The sequence below is a fragment of the Branchiostoma floridae genome, chromosome 2, assembly GCF_000003815.2.
Source record: "Branchiostoma floridae strain S238N-H82 chromosome 2, Bfl_VNyyK, whole genome shotgun sequence".
In the NCBI taxonomy this organism is placed as follows: Eukaryota; Metazoa; Chordata; class Leptocardii; order Amphioxiformes; family Branchiostomatidae; genus Branchiostoma; species Branchiostoma floridae.
Window position 1 is genome coordinate 25,487,483 of NC_049980.1, and position 18,986 is coordinate 25,506,468.

Genomic DNA, 18,986 nt, shown 5'->3' on the forward strand with positions numbered 1-18,986 from the left:
AGATATTGTTAGAAAATGAGATATTTTTCTTTGCCTATGTATCACGAGTATTATAATTGTAAAATGTTCAATTTTGTGCAGATGACTCATTCGGGGAAATGAATAGTAGGAGTTTATAAGACTAATTCTATAAAATTAGTTTGCATGCTTTTTTTTTTTAAATGACAAGTTCAATCCTCGACATTCAGGGTACTGCCAGGCAGGAAAAGACATCCGTCTGACATCCCTGAGAGAGGTGAAGTTGACCCTGCCCGAGGGTTTTGTCCTGGTTGGAGCCAAGAGCCCGAACCTTACCAATAACATCCTGGTGGCAGCTGTGGATGCCAGGTTCCTGCCCAACCCTAAAACCAACCTGGCATTGCTAGGTAAGATAACATCTTTGCCTCTGTTTGTTTATGTTTAGGCCTGTTTTAACAAGGTAGTCCAATATTGAAATTTCTGTAGCTGTTGACACCATATCTTGTTCTTGCGTAGAGGTTGATTATTGAGTGTCATGCTTAACATTTTTTTGAATTCTCCAGTATTTTTTTGAAAATGGCCTTTTGGAACATAAATATAAGAGTATCATGTTACTGTTACTGTTACGCCCATGTTTAATTCACATATTTGTCTCCCTTCTGTACAGGTTTCAGTGGGAACTGTATCGGATGTGGGGAACAGGGTTTCCGTTACTTCACAGAATTCTCTGCACATATCAACATGCGGCTGACGACACAACCCAAGAAGCAGAAGCACCTCAAGTATTACATAGTGCGGAACAACCTGGGTCTGCTGGTTAGGGGACCTCTGGTGCCATGGAAAGGTACAGATGTCACATAATTCCCTTCATACATTTATTTTGGTGCCTAAAACACTTGAAAGTTGACCATTTGAGGTGGAAAGTCCACTTTGGTCCATTGATCAAAAGTTTATGCAAGACGTCTTTTTCATGCAGTCTCTTACGACGACAATAACATGAATTTTGACTAATACTAAGCAAGCAGACAGCAGTTAAGTGTGATACACCAGCAACCATGATACTACCACTATGTACTATTCTTTGCACCCCTTTTACACCCATTAGAATAACGCAATACCTCCCAGTCAATTTCACACGTACAAATTTGTACCCAAGATGGGTTTAAGTAATTGTTAAATATCATCTATGAGTTTACTAATAAAGAAACACATTAAAACATAGGAGATACAGTGATCAGTAACTCTCCCTTGTGTTACTTTCCAGTTAATTACATACTAGTACTTAAGAGGGATATAACTAATTGTGAAACATCATCAATGAGTTTACTTACTAAGAAACACATTAAAACATGACTCTCCCCTTGTGTTATTTTCAGTGGTGTCCCCGGAGGTGCGTAAGCGAGGGTTCCCCATGGCCCCCCAGGTGGTGTCCCCGCTCCTGTCTGCAGGTGAGAAGATGTTGGCAGGAGCAGCCTCCTCTCAAGCGGGTCAGTCACATCAGCTGTCTGCACTCTTTTTAATTCATTATCAACATCTCAAACATGTGCATATAATAGTAGGAACAACAGCAATGAATAAGTGCTACATAGAGCAAAAGAGAAAACCTGTAACTTCTGCATTCAGGTTTTTATTCTGGTAGCCTTGGTACCATCCTGCTTCTACTGGTGCTCCTTACACTCGCTGCCCTAAAAAAATTAAGGAGTGTAAGGAGCCCTGGTAGAAATAGTATTCTAGAGATAATTATTAAGAATGATTTCATTGGATTGAGCAAGCTGAAATGTTACGGAAGAGAGGTGAATCGTGTCGCTGACAAGAATATTTTCTTGGTTTAACTGAGGAATAAAGACAACTGATTTGGGGGGACAGAAAGAGAGGTGAATCGTGTCAGAACAAGAAGATTTGCTTGGTTTAAATTGAGGAATAAAGACAACTGGTGAAAGTGATGAGTCTAACAACAATGTTTGCATTTTCACCTCCAGCCCAAGGTGCCCAGCAGGCTACCATCAGTTACCATGCCAACCGTGTCCCAGCATCCCTCCTGGCCGCTCAGCAGCAGCACCCCTCCCCCCAGCCGCGCCCTTCCACCATCAAGTACGGAGGAGGAGGCAGCCCGCCGCTGCCCAATGGACCCAGCCCTCCCGACGGGTCCGCTCAGCCACCAAAGAAGAGACACAAGGGGTGGGGACCAGGAAGACCAGGTATACAGACAATACTACATTCTTCATGTCACAGTACCGGTACCTTTTATGTCATAAACCTCTTCATCTGGATTATCATAAATAACAGTAGTTAACTAGCAGTGACTCCTACTGTAAGAAAATATCCTTCTTTTTAATCTTTTTTGTAAAATGAAAATTGTTCTTCTGCCATATGCAAATGTCAAATAATGAGATGTGAATTGATTCTGAAGTGGTGATGAATGTTGCCAAATTTTATATAAGGTAAAGCAGACATTCATATGGTCTACACAGAACTGGATTTGAACAAGAAAACTGGATAAGAAGAAGTGTGGTCTATTTGCTGTTGTCATAGGGATTCCCTGTTGTTTGCTCCCCAGACACCATGTCTAACCTGAACCTGGTCATGCCCCCCCACCCTGCCATGCAAGCCGAGTCCGTGTTCATCCAGCCTGGCCTGCTCAACATCTGCTGCACCAAGCCTGTCGTCCTGGCCTGCCACGGAAACCTGCCCTATCTCCACGGTAACGTCAACGACGTGGTGGTCAGCACCCTGCTGGTGGACTGCTACAAGCCCGTCCAGATGCCGCCCAAGCTGCTGGAGGGCCTGGGACTGACCAACGCCCCTCCGCTGAGCGTGGAGACCATGGCACTGCTGACCGTGCAGTACCTGGTGCAGCTGGGTGAGTGGCATTGTGTGTTGTTGTCATGGGGATATGGGCTTTGATGGCATTGTGGAGAGGAGTTGGCTAATATTGTGTGTGTGCGCTCATCAATATTTATTGATTCGCTTACAATGCCGAAGGCCAGTAGTATTTGACTCTACTGTCTAAGATCAATGTTTACAGATAAGAAAATGCACACTTTGTTGGGTTAGAAAATGATGAAGAAGTAGGTTAATTTGTCCAATATGAATTGTACTTTCTGTCATCAGTAACCTCACAGTTCTACCAACAATACTTTTTGAAATCCTATTATATGTCCTTAAAAGTAAAGTTTGTACTCAATTTGCTACATCTTGTACACAGGAAATGAGAAGGTCCCTCTGCGTGAAGAGTTTGACGCCATCTTGCTGCAGGCGCGGCAGGAGTCGGCCATTAAGGACAAGAACATGCAACAGCATGCCCAGTTCCTGTCCGTCGCACCTGCACAGCTGCCCTGGCTCGCTAAAGTCGCTGCTAGCGCTTCCAACGGACTTGTCAGGTCAGCTTCTCTTGTGCTTTACAAGTTTGAAAGCACAACTGAGACGGGTTTCTGTATATGTAGACTCAAAAAGGTCTGGTAGGCCAAAGTGTTGGCTAGTGCCTCCAATGACCTTTCAATCTTTGATACAATTAATGATGAACTGAAGAGTAGTTTTCAGTGTATTCAAAAAAAGATAGTGGAAAGGGGTCTTGCTGATTTTGAATGTTTGACCTGTAACAAAGCAGTCACTGACAGCTTTTCTTTTTCCTCAGGATTGTGAATGCCCAAGCCTCGCTAGCAGAGGGCATCTCGGAGACCCTGCAGATGATCTGTATGCCTCAGCCCTACACCAGATACCCTTCCTTTGTCGTGGTGATCCACGTCTCCCGACACAGGGGCACCGAATTCTGCGTACTGGTCACAGGTGAGCTGCTCATATCAAGTATCAAACAGAGAAAAATGTTTAACTGTTTTTCACCAGTTTAACTTTTCTTGTGTCTGTTTGAATATGAAGTTGTTACATGAGCTGCTTGTATCAAGTACATGTATTCAACTACGAGAAAAAAATGTTTGTTTCATCTGTCTCCTGCTAGTTTGACTTTTCTCGTGTCTGAGTGACATTGACCTGGAAATGTTCTTTGTTGCTCAGGTGTGCACCAGGCGCGAGTGGTGGCAGAGAGCATGCTGTCGGCCAGTGATTGTTTCAAGGAGATCAGCTATGAGATCATCACAGGCAAATTCAACCTACTTACCTCACACTTCAAGGAGCCCAACACTGGTCAGTACACTTCATTTTTCTTTGTTCTTTGGGGATCTAGCCGTGAAAATTGTCAGGAAATTGAATCTGAATTGGTAAACTGGTTTAACTGCTTTGGCATAGATACCAGGTTTGTAAGCCTGTGAATGCAGATGGTTACATTACACCCATACCATTTGCATCTGTCTCTAATTAATGTTTAAATCTACTAGAACCGAATGGAGAGGCTCAACCAGATGATAATAAATTCAATCATCTAACAGTTTAAACTACATTGTATGAACAAATTTTCAAGCATGAAAGAGGTCTGTTCCAAGTCACTGTTATGTACAAGCCACTGTTTTGTCCTTTCAGCCATGTCAGTTCCTGTGAAGAAGCACGCAGCTCACATCCCAGGCAACAGTGAACTGGACAAGCTGCTGGATGACTTTGTGGGCCCGATGTCAGGGGAGGTCATGGTGCCGTACCACGGAGGGGAGCTCCACAGGGTCAGGGAGGATGTGGCCAAGGACATGGTCCCTGACAAGCAACCAGGTTTGTTTCTCATTTTTTTGTTGATTACCTTCCAAAATGAGTTTGCCAGCAGACAAAATTTGCACTTGTTACAGTCCTTTCAACAAGTTCAATCCTTCCCACAATCTTTGGTGCATATAGTCATTTGGTGCAGACAAAATTTGCAATTGTTACAGTCTTTTCAACAAGTTCAAATCCTTCCCACAGTTTTCGGTGCATAGTGGAGGCCTATTTCCATTTCACAGCTGTGCAATTACTACAGCAAGGGGCTAGTCCACTCGTAGTGGTGTGTCTTTAAACTGTTGTACCATTAGCGCTGAGTGCTAAGCAGAGAAAGCAGTACTGTAAATGCATTTAAGTTCGCGGGGATTTAATTTCGCGGTAGCGGGAAAATGGACTTTTCGCGGTGGTTTTAATTTCGCGGTAGCACCATGCACTGTAGTCTCTTACTGTTATGGAAAAATGTTCGCGGTGGTTTTAAATTCACGGTGAAGCGGCCGCCGCGAAAACCGCGAACATTAATCCACCGCGAACATTTCTGCATTTACAGTAAATACTATTTTTAAGGTTGTTGGTATGACTGGTCCAAAGTTTACAGTTACAAATAGATTTGTTTATTGATCCTTTTGTCTTACATGTTGATTCGTCACCATTTTCCTCAGATGTGTCCACGGATCACCAGGAGCTTCACCCCGTCCAGATCGCCGTGGCGATGAAGATCCTGTCTCAGGTGTGTGCCATCGCTGACTCCGGCACGCAGAGCCTGGACCTGGGGCGCTTCAGTAAGGTGGACATCCTGGTCATGTTGCCGCCCTCCAACATCCTGTACAACCAGACAGTGGAGCGGCTCAAGCAGTCAGGTAGGGTGTCATGTCTTACCATGCAGGTTTACCTCGATGAAGGGTTGCATGTTAGGGAGTAAAAAAGCACACCTCGAGTTGTTTTGCCTGTTCCAGTTTCAGTCATGAGTATCAGAAAAGGCATAGTCATACACTCGTTCTCATTGAAATGTCGAAAATGGCATTTTTTTTGTCAAAAAATAAATCGGCTTTATTTTCAGTGAAAACTACCGGGTTGTTTAGGAAAATTCCTCTTTTAACCGTAGCCAAAAAATGGCAACTTATTATTTTCGGTCCCATTGGTAATACATTACAGGGCAGGTAACAAACGTTACCGGTAACGTTTGTTACAACAGTAAACTTTACCCTGTTTTCTTCTAAAGGACTTACCTTATTGACTACATCATTTAGGTATAAGTGGATGTCCCAATGGATATTTGAAAAGTGGGCAGTTTTTTTACACCAGGTCAGATAGACAGCTTAGACAGCATCGAACAATGGTAACGTTTGTTACAGTCATTTCTGTACAACATTTTGTTAAGCAAGGTGGGATACAAATAACAGTCAACAACCCTTTCTTGTTTCTTTAGGAAGCGAGAAAAAATGTACAGCGTCACAAAAACTGGCATTTCTAGTCTTATACGTGGATAATAAAACCGTGGCAACCATGGTGGTAACGTTTGTTACAGAATCTGGCGACAGGCATAAACCACCTCACACAGCCTCCAAGATCAGTGATAGGAGTGATCTGACGTGATCGGTCAGAGGGCCTGGTCAGCTGGTTTTACCTACCGAACAATCATTCTGGGAACTGAATTGTTACATTTTTGGCTACCATTTGAATTCTTCGTTTCTTCTCAGGCGACAGCCATTTTTTAGGGTGTGAAATCCGACCCGTGGCTATAATAACCGTCAACCAATACGAATGTTGTTGTGCATCTTTTGTAAAACATTACAGGGGTTATGGAAAAATGAAGGAACCAGTGATGTTGTCTATAGTTTTCTCCATATCAAGGCGTAAAGTCAGGCGACAGCATTTCGACATTTAAATGAGAACGAGCCCATAATGTTGTGTGGTCTTAAGTATAGTTACAGGTTCCATGACTGAGCTCAGAGAAAGTCAGAGGAAGAAGAGAACCACAGAAGTCAAGGTATTGATGTTGACTTTTTGTGTCTTTTTGCTATAGGTGTCCTTGTGGACTTGGGTATGGAGACAGCGTCCTCCATCGACCAGAAGGTTGATCAGTACGTGATGAAGTGTGACAGTGTGGCGGAGAACCAGGCCAAGTTTGAGTCCTTTGTGAAGCACGTCCGCCAGCACCCCTACACACTGCACGTGCTTATACAGGACCAGGCTCATGTGGATGTCAACAGGTCAGTATGTTTCCCACATGTAGGTCTTTATAACTGAGGTGAAGGGGAAACAAAATATCTAACTCAGCTCTGTTTGGTTCCTGATTGTTGATTGTGAAGCTGATCGATATGTTCTGTCAAAGGGCTATTACTGTAGAACCACCTGTGAAACTATACAGAGGCAGTTAAGTTGACAACCGAAAGCAAGATCAGAAGTATAGTCAAACCTGTGCACCTCTGCATAAGGACCACCTGCATATCTTCACACATGTATCTGCCACTTTTTGATGGTCCCTTTGAATATTTAACCATTAGCCAAAGTGTTTTGTGACCAACTGTCTAATTCTTCCTTTGTATAGTTAATATAGAAAATTTGCACATAGGACATATAGTTATTTGTATATAGGATAATTTATATAAAGGATACCATTTGAGAGATATTGTGTGGTGTTTCAGGCACTCCTCTGGGAACATGGGCTTGGCTGACAAGTACATCAACTGTAAGGATTTTGCCGACGCGCCCAACCTGCTGACGCTGCAAGTCAGCGCCTCACCCTTCTCTCTGCAGACACAGAAGTCCCGAGTAACCCCCCACAACGAAGTCTTCTGGCCCAGCAACATCAAACAGGTCAGAAAGCCCTTCTACATGTACGAGGAGAGCGGGTGGACTGGTTTCTCGGTTTTTAGTTGCTGCGAGATAGCAACATCCTTTCCAACATATTTTTAGTCAAAATCCTCTTGCTGATATATGTTTTCACCATGTTCACAATTTGACATTAGCAGAGTCAAGATGTAAGGTTTGTGATTTTATGAAGCTAAGACTAGCTTTAGGTGCACCTAAGACTAGCTTGAGGTGCCTTAGAAGACATAATGTAGTGATGCTCAGATGCCTCCTTTGTTTCTTCTGCAGAACCCCAACGTCCCCCCTGAGGACACCGTGTACTTCGGTGTGAGCGACTACTGCAGAACTGCAGACTGGAGTAACCACATGCCTGCCCTGCGCTCAGACGATTCCTTCGAGCAGATGTCTACTTCTCTCCTGGCCAAGTAAGTCCTATCCTGCTTAATCAATGTACAAGACATTCAGGTGTTCAAGTAAACATTAGTAGATGTTGTAGAGATGATTTCCAACATTTCCTGAATCGTTCCTATAGGAATAAGACTGACTGTGTGTTTTGTGACTAAATCAATTGTTTCGCTTCTCTGTCTCTGCCAGGTTTCCTTTCCTAGACCTTTCTCGAACCAAGCAGACTTTCTTCATTTTGTATTTGGACCTTTTTATTGCTTTCAAGCTACACTGAAGCTATGGTGAAATCTTGAATTTTTCACAGAACTTCAATTTTGTGTATTTTCTCCCTCTTGTAGGTATCCCAAGCTGCACAGCATGGTGATTCGGACGTACATCCTGGTCCGCCACTACTCTGCCGCCCTGATGACCATCGCAGGCGTCCCCGGCGCCCAGGAGATGACCACCACAGAGACCCTCAACATGCTGCAGGACGTGGTCAACGCCCCCCTGACCAGCCCCGGCGGGCGGGGCAGCATGCTGCTGCTGCGCGTTCCCTCCATCCAGCTGGCCATGGTGGCCTACGATAAGCTGCACAGCGTGCGGGACAAGCTGGGTCTGCAGTACAGGTTCGACGTCATTCTCAGCAGTGCCAACACTGACCTGACTCTGGAGGAGTACTTCCTCAAGAGGATGCAGGTAAGAACTCACCAGGCCTTATCCTTTGCTTTCATGTGGCTGTATACTGAATAGTCATTGAAACTAAGCCTGAAATTGTGTCTGGTTGCTCAAGCACTGACCTGTAACCTGGATATCTGTAAACAATAAAAATAAAGCTTGGATTTTGATAACATGAGTAATTCTTACGCCAAAAATAGTTACTCAAGCAACTGGATATGGTTTTGAAAGTTGCTTGAGTAACTATTTTTGGCGTATCTTATTACCTGGATGTCTAACCTACATCGACGTATGAGTAATTCTTGTTGTGGCTGTTGTTGTTTTTGTAGGCTTGGCGAGGAGAGTTGGACAACCCTGAGAGGAAGTCGTCCTGGGTGCCCCGCACCTACTGTGACCTGGATGGTCTGCCGTGTATACTCATCCTGTGTGGGAAGGACCCACTAGGGGAGACCATGCCCAGGTAAATTGGTGCACGAAGGCTAACATCGCTGTTTATAACAGTTTCTAAAGCTTTTTGTATTGATACAATGTGAATCTGCCTTGTATTACCTCAAAGATCTTTGCAATGTCATCTTTGTGGGTGGTTTGGTCTTTTGAACAACATTGAACCTGGCTGGTAGCAGGTCAGAGCAAGCAGTGTCCTTAGAAAGTTGGTCTTGCTGTATAACACCGGAACCAGTTCGGGGTCAAACCTCATCCGTTAAATTAAGACGGTTACTGTCTGCTTGTGGTCTGTAGGTCGTTTTTTTTTTTCTTGTCCAGTCATCAACCATTTATTGATTTACCCATGTTTAGGTCTCTGAAGTACTGTGACCTGCGGTTGGTCAACCACGGTCATGTGACTCGTGCCAGCCTGGAGCAGGAGATCAGTCTGGGCTGTCGCTACATCAGCCGTGACGTCGTCAACGAGCCAATCACGGTGTGCGACATGAGTGACGAGGACAGCCAGAGCGACAGTGAAATGGACAACGATGATGGCGACCTGCAGATCGACACAGATCGCCCTCGGAGTAATTCTTCAGGTGAAACAAGTCATTCTTACAACATGATTCATATTTCACATCTTAACAGAAACACCAGATTTTTTAAAGAAACAAATTTGATACAAATGTAACATCCCTTAAGCTTCCTCTCAAATCCCACAAATATAAATGGTGTTTTAACAGTCATTTTGTTTTGCTAAACCATCAATTTTGGCAATGTCTTGTGAAGGTCTTAATATTGACTTGAGACTTTCCCTGCTGTTTGAACAGATGTACAGCAGACATCTCCCGGCTTCTCAGGTAATCAAGCTCAGCACAACGGTTCGGTCTCCGACTCCACCAGGAACCCCAACGACAACGTCGGCAGGTCTTCTCCCGACTCCGCCCAGGACAGCGGGAAGGAGTCGCAGGGCAACAGCGTCCCCGAGATGTCACCCCAGCAGCCCCAGGCGTCGGTCACGTCCCTACAGGGCATGGTGGAGAACTCTATAGACATGATCTATGGGAAGGAGAAGAACAGTAACAGCCATGAGGGCGACGCAGACCTGCCGAACGAACCGTTCGAGCAGCGGGAAGCAGCAGCAGCACGTGACCGCAGCGGAACGTCCCCCATGGCTAGCGTGAAAAGTTCCGTCAGTAAAGACAACCTCCCCACCACATCTACCTCATCTCTGGGCCAGCACAAGCCGTCGTCGAGCAGAATAGCGGGGTCCTCCCTGCTCCCGGTGACGATCATCGTATCAAAGACTGCGTACGATATCCTCAGACCGGATCCTCAGGGAAAACAGCGGCACATCTCCTTACAGCCCCACCCTGATGTGGGGTGGATCTGCCCACTCAGGCCCATGTTGTTAGGGGAGGTCACCAACGAAGTGCAGTCAGCATACTACAGGTCAGTAAGCATCGCTCTGCTTGTCTTAGGAAGAAGAATAAACACTTTTTGAATTGGCAATGTATTGGTGCTAAATGTAGAAGAACTGATATTGCTTTTGACTTATCCTTGGATGATACTTTTCTGTTAAAATTCATCATTTGTACAGTCAAATGATATTTACAGGCCCTCACCACTAAGATTTTGAAGACATGAAATACCCAGGTATAAGGTAACTTTTTCCTGCATGATCAATGCTATAAAATAACACTGAACTCTTCTGTTGTAGGCAATGGACGGAGCCTCTGCAGCATCACATGGACACAGACAACAAGGGTGAGAACAGCCTGCCAGTGTTCCACCCCAGGCGACTGCTGCTGAGCGGACCCCCACAGGTACAGTACAACACTGCATGTCTTTTGTTGCCTCATTTTTGAAATTTCAGCCTTTTGTTTGTCGCTGACACAGGGCTGACTCCAGGACCAGTCCCTCTATTCCAGGATGGAAAATTAGCTTGTTAAGACAGACAAAAATTGTCTGTCCAAAAGATATGGACTTCATGACAAGAGACTGCTGAATATGTATTTTCATAAGCTGAAATGGACAGTTTCAACAACGATAATCAACAACATGGGCTCCCAAACTATGAGTGGGATGAAAAAGAATTTTAAAGCTGGAGACAGCCCTACACTGACATTTGGGTATAAGTGTAATGCAATGAATCCTTGTGCATTGAAATGTGGAGAAAGAAGATTCAGAAAAGACAGAAAAGAAGCACTTCACAGAAAGTTCCCCTTTGTTCGCCCAGGTCGGCAAGACGGGTGCGTACCTGCAGTTCCTGCGGGTGCTGTTCCGCATGTTGATCCGCCTGCTGGAGGTGGAGGTCTACAACGAGGAGGAAATCAACATGGACCGCGAGTCCCCGGCCGTCAGCCTGGTCTACAACGACAACCAGACCACGCACCTGACCGCCAAGTGGCCTGACTACGAGTTTGTGCGCAGCATGCCGTTTGATGCCAACCTCCACGAGGGAAAGTACATGTCATGCAGTCCTGTGTATGCTGGTGCAGAGAAGAAAGGTAGGGCACAAGTTTGGATATACATGTAACTTTATCTATAGATAGCGTAACTATGGTTGGTATGTTATATCAATGTTACATGACTTTTTGTGTGAAATAGTTTGGGATTTTATCATTGTAAGTGATTACAATAAATTTTGTGATGCCATTAATCGAATCAAGAGCTTCTGGTAAGTATTAGTTCTTCTCCTGTAACATTTCAATTTCTTATCTCTTTCCTTGATTTGATTTGATGACGCAAGTTTGGTTGTTGATTGAGAGACTCTAACACACGTTTTACTTTCTGTACGTCCCAGATAACAGTCCAGCTGTGAACAAGGATTCCCGGAGACCCACCATGTCCATCATGTTGTCCAAGTTCAGTGCACACAACAGCTTCCACCACTGTGAGCACTGCCACCACTACATGGAGTCAGTAACACCACAGGTTAGTGGACTGGTCACAATGTTTTACTTAATGCTATCTTCTATCTGGATAATAGAAAGACTTCCCAAGTTGGAGGTATCTTTTAGCTGATGTTTATTTCAGCCGTGACCTGCTGTATCTGTGACCTAAGTGTTGGACAGCCTATGTTGTACATTGTGTTTAGAGATCCAGTAAAGTTGATTACTGCAAAACTTACAATGTGCATCTAGCATGCCTTCTCAGTGCTGAGCTACCAGCCAGTTTGCTAGGTGCATATGAACATGGATAAAATTATGCAGTTTTGTTGTATGTTACTAGATGTCTCTTCTTGACTGTTTCTCCTCTGCCTCCACAGCAGACCCGTGAGTCCAGCCTCTACAGCTTCACCTTCCCGTGTGCCTTGATAAAATTATGCAGTTTTGTTGTATGTTACTAGATGTCTCTTCTTGACTGTGCTTCCCTCTGCCTCCACAGCAGACGCGTGAGTCCAGCCTGTACAGCTTCACCTTCCCGTCTGCCGTGTACGGGGAGGAGGTCCGTCTGCACTTCATCATCCCGCAGACGCAGGAGAAACACTTCGTGTTCAGTAAGCAGGGGCACCACCTGGAGAGCCTCAGGCTGCCATCACTGGAAGATGCGGTAAGGAAACAACAGGTCATGCATGGCCTGGGGCTTGGACTGATCATGATCTACAGTAAGGCCTGTAGAACTGAGGCTGGACCACAGTATGGAAGAATACCTTGCTTAGGGTTGTTGTACAGTGTTGTACAAAGGGTTCTTGCAGATTTAGAGGTGTTCTTTGTTCTGCATGTGCAGGTTAGCTGTAAAAAAGCTCAGGGATTGTCTGAAGATCAGGCTTGTAGAAGATTAAACAAAGCCATAGAGTCAGCCCAATGTAGTCTTCTCTGTCCCACTCCCCCTGTGCTGCCTGGGCTGATACATGTGTCAGCTTCAAGGTTGTATTTCCTCACTGAGCTCATGTTTCTGTATTTCTCCCTTCAGGGGCACAACGACATCAAGACGCCGATCTTCACGCCCACGTGCAGTCGGCAGGAGCACGGGCTGCTGAACCTGTTCCACGCCATGGAGGGGGGGCGCCACACCCACATGGTGGTGGTGAAGCAGTGCGAGATGGCGCTGTACCAGAAGTTCTGGCCCAACCACATCATCCTCGTGCTGCCGGTCGTCTGCAACGATGCTGGCATCGGTGAGATGCAAAGTCAATTGTCAAACGCCAAAAAGTAGTTACTCATGACAAGCAACTGGATATGATTATGGTTTCCAAACCATGTCCAATTGCTTGAGTAACTGCTTTTTGGCATATCTTATTACCTGGACCTTCATGGACAGTTGTGACTTTGTTCTGTCTTTATCTAAGAACCCACCATTCACGCCATGGTTGAGGTGTTATCAGTGTGCTGTGTTTAGGACTTGATATTATTTACCAAAACTGTATACTTTCTATACAAGGTTTGATGGACTTTCTTGTCAGGCAGATGGGGAATGTTCATATTCCACTGTATGCTTGAAATTCTACATTTTTCAGCCTGTCATACTTGCATCTGAAGCCAGAACTTTTCTGTGAGGGTTGTAGGGTTCCCTGAGTCATGTCTTTAGATATTTCCTGAGTGAGTGTCGCCTCCTTGTTCTTTGAAAAGTCTCCAGACATTGTGCTAACGAGAAGTTTTGTCCAGGAGCTGCACGGTTCCTGGTGAAGGAGCTGGCCTACTACAACCTGGAGCTGGAGCGCAACCGTCAGGAGGAGCTGGGCGTGCGGCGCCAGGACGTCTGGCCCTACGTCATCATCATGGACGACTCGCTGGTCATGTGGAACATGCACGACAGCACACAGGAGGACAAGTAAGGCTGACAGGCTCTTTTCAAGAAGAATTGTGGTTTAATCCCAAATGGTAGGGATTACATAGAATTGTTAAGAAGCAGATAGAAAGAGAGGGTGATAATTACCATAATTTGTTTTTAGAATGAGTTTTTCCCCTGTCTCTACCATGTTATTTTGTTGCAGTATGTAGAAGCTTACAAAGGCGTCAAAAGCCAAGGCATAGGGTGAAAAGTTGAGTTAATTTTCATGCATTTTCCTCCAGGCAAACTCAGAACATCTCCCTGAAGAGCGTGATCCAGCACCTGGAAGCCACGCCCAAGATCACCCACTTCAGCATGCTGGGTGCGCGGCAGTGGAGCGGGAAGTCCACGGTGGACGTGAGCATGCAGCCGTTCTCGCGCTGTCACCTGCACAGCTTCATCATGCTCAACGTGGATGCCACACAGAATGTGCAGTATGACCAGAACAGGTAGGGGGAGCTCATGTCTGGAGACTGTGACTGTCTTTTGCCATAACATGTCTTGCCTGTACATATCATAATGACTTCTCTTCCATTTAAAACCTGCTGCCGCTCTTTGATTTTAAACTTCTCTGTGCATCTGTGTTATTGAAATCGATAGTAACATATAGCCATGAAATTTTGTATCATTGTTACTGTAATTCCTGATTTTGCAATGTTTTTTTTTATGTTCGCTGTTTTCACGGTGACGACTGCAATGTGAACTTATCATTACCAGTAAGAAATAAAAAAATTTCACTGTGAACATTTCGTTCCGAGAACAAGTTAAATGTTCTCAAACCTTGAAAGTTTGGTACCGAGAAGACAAAGTGAATTACAGTAACTTAAACTTATATGCATCTTGTTTATTGAGTGCCTATGAAAAGAACTAACGACAACACATCTGTACGACCTGCAGATACTACTGTGAAGACATTGACTTCAACATGCGGATCAGCAGCGGGAATGGACTGCTGTGCCGCTTCAACCGGTTCTCGTTCATGAAGAAGGCCATACACGTGGGCGGGGGTATGGACTTCCCCATGAAGCCAAAGGTTGCCAATGCCAACACACAGAACATCACCACCAGACAGTACGTAGTGGTTGTTTGGTGCTAATACATTTACCATCTTGCTACTATTTAGGAGTTAAAGATACATCCCAATATACTTGTCCGTCAAGTTGATTTAAGTAGTACAATGTACTTAAATTAGAAATTATCCAGTTACAGTTGCACGTTATTTTATACTCAGAGAATGAATGAAGGTTGTAATTCTTCTCATCTCATTCAGTGCATCATAGTGGAATGTAGCTCTTATGCCTGTCCAGAAACAGATAGGAGTTTTGTTTAATTGTTTCTTTGTTCATATATTCTATAATATTTTAGCATAAGTCAAACAAAGATGTATCTTTAAGATGATATAATATAAAACATAACAGACTGCAATCAGCATTGAAGTTCCATGTCAATGCTGTACATGGTGGGAATTCTCACCAGCTGTCATACATGTATGACCTGTCTGCTGTGATTTGCTTCTGACCTTCTGTTGCCCACGCCTACCCTCCTCAGGTTTGTAGCTGCCCCTGACGGAATGAAATCAGGGTTTCATACATGTATCAGTATTTTACATGGTGGGAAGCACACCTGCTGTCATACATGTACATGTATGACCTATGTGCTGTGATTTGCTTCTGATGGCTAAGTTGCCCACGCCTCCCCTCCTCAGGTTTGTAGCTGCCCCTGACAGTGAGGACCTGGTGCCGCTGGTGGCCCCCCCACAGTTCCTGCTGGAGAAGTACCTGGCACACGAGAGCAAGGCTCTGTTCCCCATGGCCATGGACAACCACCTGACTCCTGTCCTGGCCATCGACTGCTACCTCAACCTAGGAGCTCAGGTCAGAACTGAACCTTCTTCACCTTTAAAGTCTGACCCTTTGCAGTCTGGAACACTTCCTTGTCTCATATAGGGTAAAACAGAAGGCTATACACTTGAGGGGTTGGGAGGATTCGTTTTGTCTTGTTTCAAATCTCTAAATAATGAGAAAGAAAGGCAATCACAAATATTTCGCTACCATAGTCATATTCATTTCCAAATGTGTTTTTCTCATCTGGATCTACTAAGTCTAACATGAAAAGTTCAGAACCAGTGCTGAGTGTCTGCATGCCTTGTTGCCTCTCACAGATCTCTGTAGCCTACATGAGCTCCCGACCCCACTCCGTCAAAACGGACTCAGACTGCCGCTTCAGCGGGCTGCTGCTCTACCTGTGTGACAGTTTTGTCATGGCCGACTTCCTCAAGAAGTTCAACTTTGTTCCTGGTATGTACAAACCCAGAATCATACATGTACATGTATATATATTGTCATCAGGTTTTGGTTTGAAATGATATTACTGAATTTGGTTTGAAATGATATTACTTTTGCAGCAGTTCAGTTTCGATGTATCACATCAAGCTTTCCAGAAACTGTTACAAAAGAAGTCTATTAAGACTTATTTGAAGGAAAATTTTCAGTGGCACACATCACATACATGACAAATTGTTGCTGTCCTTTCCCACAGGAGCCACTCTGTGTGTCATCTGTCCTGACCGGAACACGTTGCGGAGACAAATCGCCCGGCTGGAGCTGGAGGACCAGTGGCGCTTCCGCCTGCGTGATGAGTTCCAGACAGCCAACACTGCGGAGGACAAGCCGCTCTACTTCCTCACAGGCCAGCACATCGCACCCAAGGTGCCAGCGTTCAACGACAAAGCACAATGGACTTAAGTGACATTACACGTTCAAGGAGCTATCAATGCGCACATATGGTATGTTCTGTACCTGTCATTTATGCTGCGAATCTGAGAAGACTTTTCTCAACACCTGAGCAGCTTTAGCAAGGTTAAGTCAAGCCAAGAACAAGACTAAGTCCCCCTCTACAAATTCCCAAAGTGGTCGGCCGTAATCCTTACCTTATGATCACCAAGTACAATGTATGTTAAGGAAACATAAAAAAACTCAAAATCAAGTGTAGTATTACACTATTTTGTATGTTGTTAAGATAAATGGTGTTCATTTCCTAAAAGAGCAACAGCAGAGAGAACATCAAAGTTCCTCAGTGACTGTGATTTTTTATGTTTTTTTTTAACACATCAAAAGTTGGAATGGGATACCATTTCAGTACACAGTAGAAAAGGTTTCCCTTGAAAGTGACTCGGCCTGAAATGATATTGCATCCAACATTTTTCAAGCTGCATGACAGAAATGAATGACGGACAAAATTTCGTCTGATCGATGAGTTGTACAGAGTCGTTAGATTCTTTAAGTGGGACTACACTGTATCATTATCCTCCAAATTGGTAATGCCATATCTGTCAGTCTCAAAATTCCTTCATTACTCACAAGGTAAATAGATGGGAACTTGGATCCGAACAGCATTTGCATATCACATTTGTGACAGCATCAGTGATCTACTACTCGACCAGATATGCACATTTATTTATGTACAGTGCTGTTTGTACACACATTGTCATCCTGAAGGGAACATACCCTTGTACTTGTGATTGCACCTGTCCGTGATTGTGTAAGTGCAGATATACTGTCTAATGAATGGTATAAATTGTAATCAGTGTTTCTACATGTACTTTTCTAGGCATTAAGTTATAGTTTCTGAAAACCGTTGAAGATGGAAATCTATGGTCACGTTTGAAAATCTACCTCTCAAAGGCACTTGTACTTAGTGCTACATACTGGGACACCAGTGAACGCAATGCGCATATGGATAAGGTAAAAAGCCAGCTCTTCCAGGGCCCAGCCACACCATGTAGTCAAATAGAGGTTTTCATGGAGATTTTTTCTGGCCTGTTGGGCCCAACCTTTTAGCAGGGTAGACATTTCACTGCCACTATCAGTGTTATATATACTACAGTACAGCACGCTGTAATCGATCATTGCAATGGTAGTCTGTTATCACATGCTGAGACGGAGTGTAACAGAAAGAAGTTATTTTGTAGCCTGGAGAAAGGCCCATACAGTTAGCTCATGTACCTAAAGTAAGGTAAAGCAGTGGTACACAGTTATGGTAAAAATATATATATATAAAGAATATATATATCTATAATACATTGGTAGGGACACATTCCATGCACGGTGAAGAAAACCTGGACTATTTTTCTTGTGGCCTGGAACAGACAACGTCCAAACAATGCAATGACACATTCTCAGGGCTTGTACATACAACATACTTATAAGTCATACTTAAAAACCTTTGTATACAGCATTATACTCATGAGAAAAGTAGTTGTAAGGTCATTTTTGTTCTAATGTACATTTTTGGTGACTGCAAAGGGAAGTAGCCACGAAAAGCAGTAAGTATTTTGACACCTAATAACCTTGTCTTACCTACATGTAATCGTTCACAAGGTGGACTGCCACCATCCAAACTAATTTAGTCCATGAATGTACATATAATTTTATATTTAAGTCAGATTATATTTTAATTACCTTTGAATGCCAGATTATTTGTACTTCTTTACATGCTATATAAATATCTATGAATGTAGTAGCTGTGGAGAGTGGTGTACATGGGGAAATGTTATGCATAATTTTTACCAAATCTTGAATGAGTTGGAAATTATGTGAGTCGTCATTCGAAATAATGTGCTTAATTACTGAAAATGAAGATTTTACAGATTAAATCATATCAGCCATAAGAATTGTGGACAGGGTCAAGGCCAATAAGCTGCTGTTACAAATTTGCAGAATCGTGACTCTCTTTCTCTGTTTGGAGTACAGTCAATATTGGATTAGCCCCATGTACACCTCCAGTACTAGCTTAGGATGACCCAGTAACTAACCATGAAGTGAAATGTGTGTGTGTGACTTTTGCAGTGGTGGCAGCACCAGACCTATGGTAGGTCTTATCTACATGCACCCAGTATTATTAATAAAAGGAGTGCAAAGAAATCACTGATGACTTGTGTATATTCATTTTATTGTCGACATTTTTACATACATTGTAACGTAAAAAATTATAGCTTTAAAATTCTGTCTCTTTCTGCTCACAAGTGGTATACATTATATATCGCGATATGTATGTGATATATGATAACATAGAAAGATAGATATAGATAGATATAGATAGATATAAAGTATAGATTTGATTTAAATTGATAGACAATATGCATATACATGATAGACTATTTCAAAATCTCTTGCGGTAGATTTGACACCATACAGTTAAAATTACTTAAATACACTGCAACACACAACACCCTGTTGTCCTGCCTTCAAGGCTCTAAAATACTGGCACACTTGTTTTCACCGTGATAATCCATTAAGAATAGACGTCTATCAATTTGGATA

At 43.7% G+C, this 18,986-nt stretch overlaps 1 protein-coding gene across 8 annotated transcripts in view; it reads left to right on the plus strand.

Moving 5' to 3' along the window:
• Positions 1 to 18,590, plus strand: part of LOC118410100 (GREB1-like protein) — a 49,333-nt gene extending 30,743 nt beyond the window's left edge. For 5 of the 8 annotated variants that reach the window (XM_035811591.1, XM_035811592.1, XM_035811593.1 and 2 more), the window contains 28 exons: positions 189 to 365; positions 626 to 802; positions 1,335 to 1,445; positions 1,938 to 2,156; positions 2,516 to 2,818; positions 3,164 to 3,338; positions 3,593 to 3,744; positions 3,970 to 4,098; positions 4,432 to 4,611; positions 5,253 to 5,450; positions 6,617 to 6,803; positions 7,239 to 7,410; positions 7,693 to 7,829; positions 8,148 to 8,487; positions 8,796 to 8,926; positions 9,262 to 9,488; positions 9,720 to 10,341; positions 10,610 to 10,715; positions 11,129 to 11,399; positions 11,696 to 11,826; positions 12,280 to 12,444; positions 12,808 to 13,012; positions 13,500 to 13,665; positions 13,908 to 14,114; positions 14,563 to 14,736; positions 15,371 to 15,539; positions 15,827 to 15,962; positions 16,204 to 18,590. In XM_035811591.1, the coding sequence (XP_035667484.1) occupies positions 189 to 365; positions 626 to 802; positions 1,335 to 1,445; positions 1,938 to 2,156; positions 2,516 to 2,818; positions 3,164 to 3,338; positions 3,593 to 3,744; positions 3,970 to 4,098; positions 4,432 to 4,611; positions 5,253 to 5,450; positions 6,617 to 6,803; positions 7,239 to 7,410; positions 7,693 to 7,829; positions 8,148 to 8,487; positions 8,796 to 8,926; positions 9,262 to 9,488; positions 9,720 to 10,341; positions 10,610 to 10,715; positions 11,129 to 11,399; positions 11,696 to 11,826; positions 12,280 to 12,444; positions 12,808 to 13,012; positions 13,500 to 13,665; positions 13,908 to 14,114; positions 14,563 to 14,736; positions 15,371 to 15,539; positions 15,827 to 15,962; positions 16,204 to 16,409 (5,573 nt within the window). In that variant the 3' untranslated portion in view covers positions 16,410 to 18,590. The other 3 variants (XM_035811590.1, XM_035811589.1, XM_035811595.1) reach the window with 3 other exon arrangements.
• Positions 18,591 to 18,986: the final 396 nt, after the last annotated feature.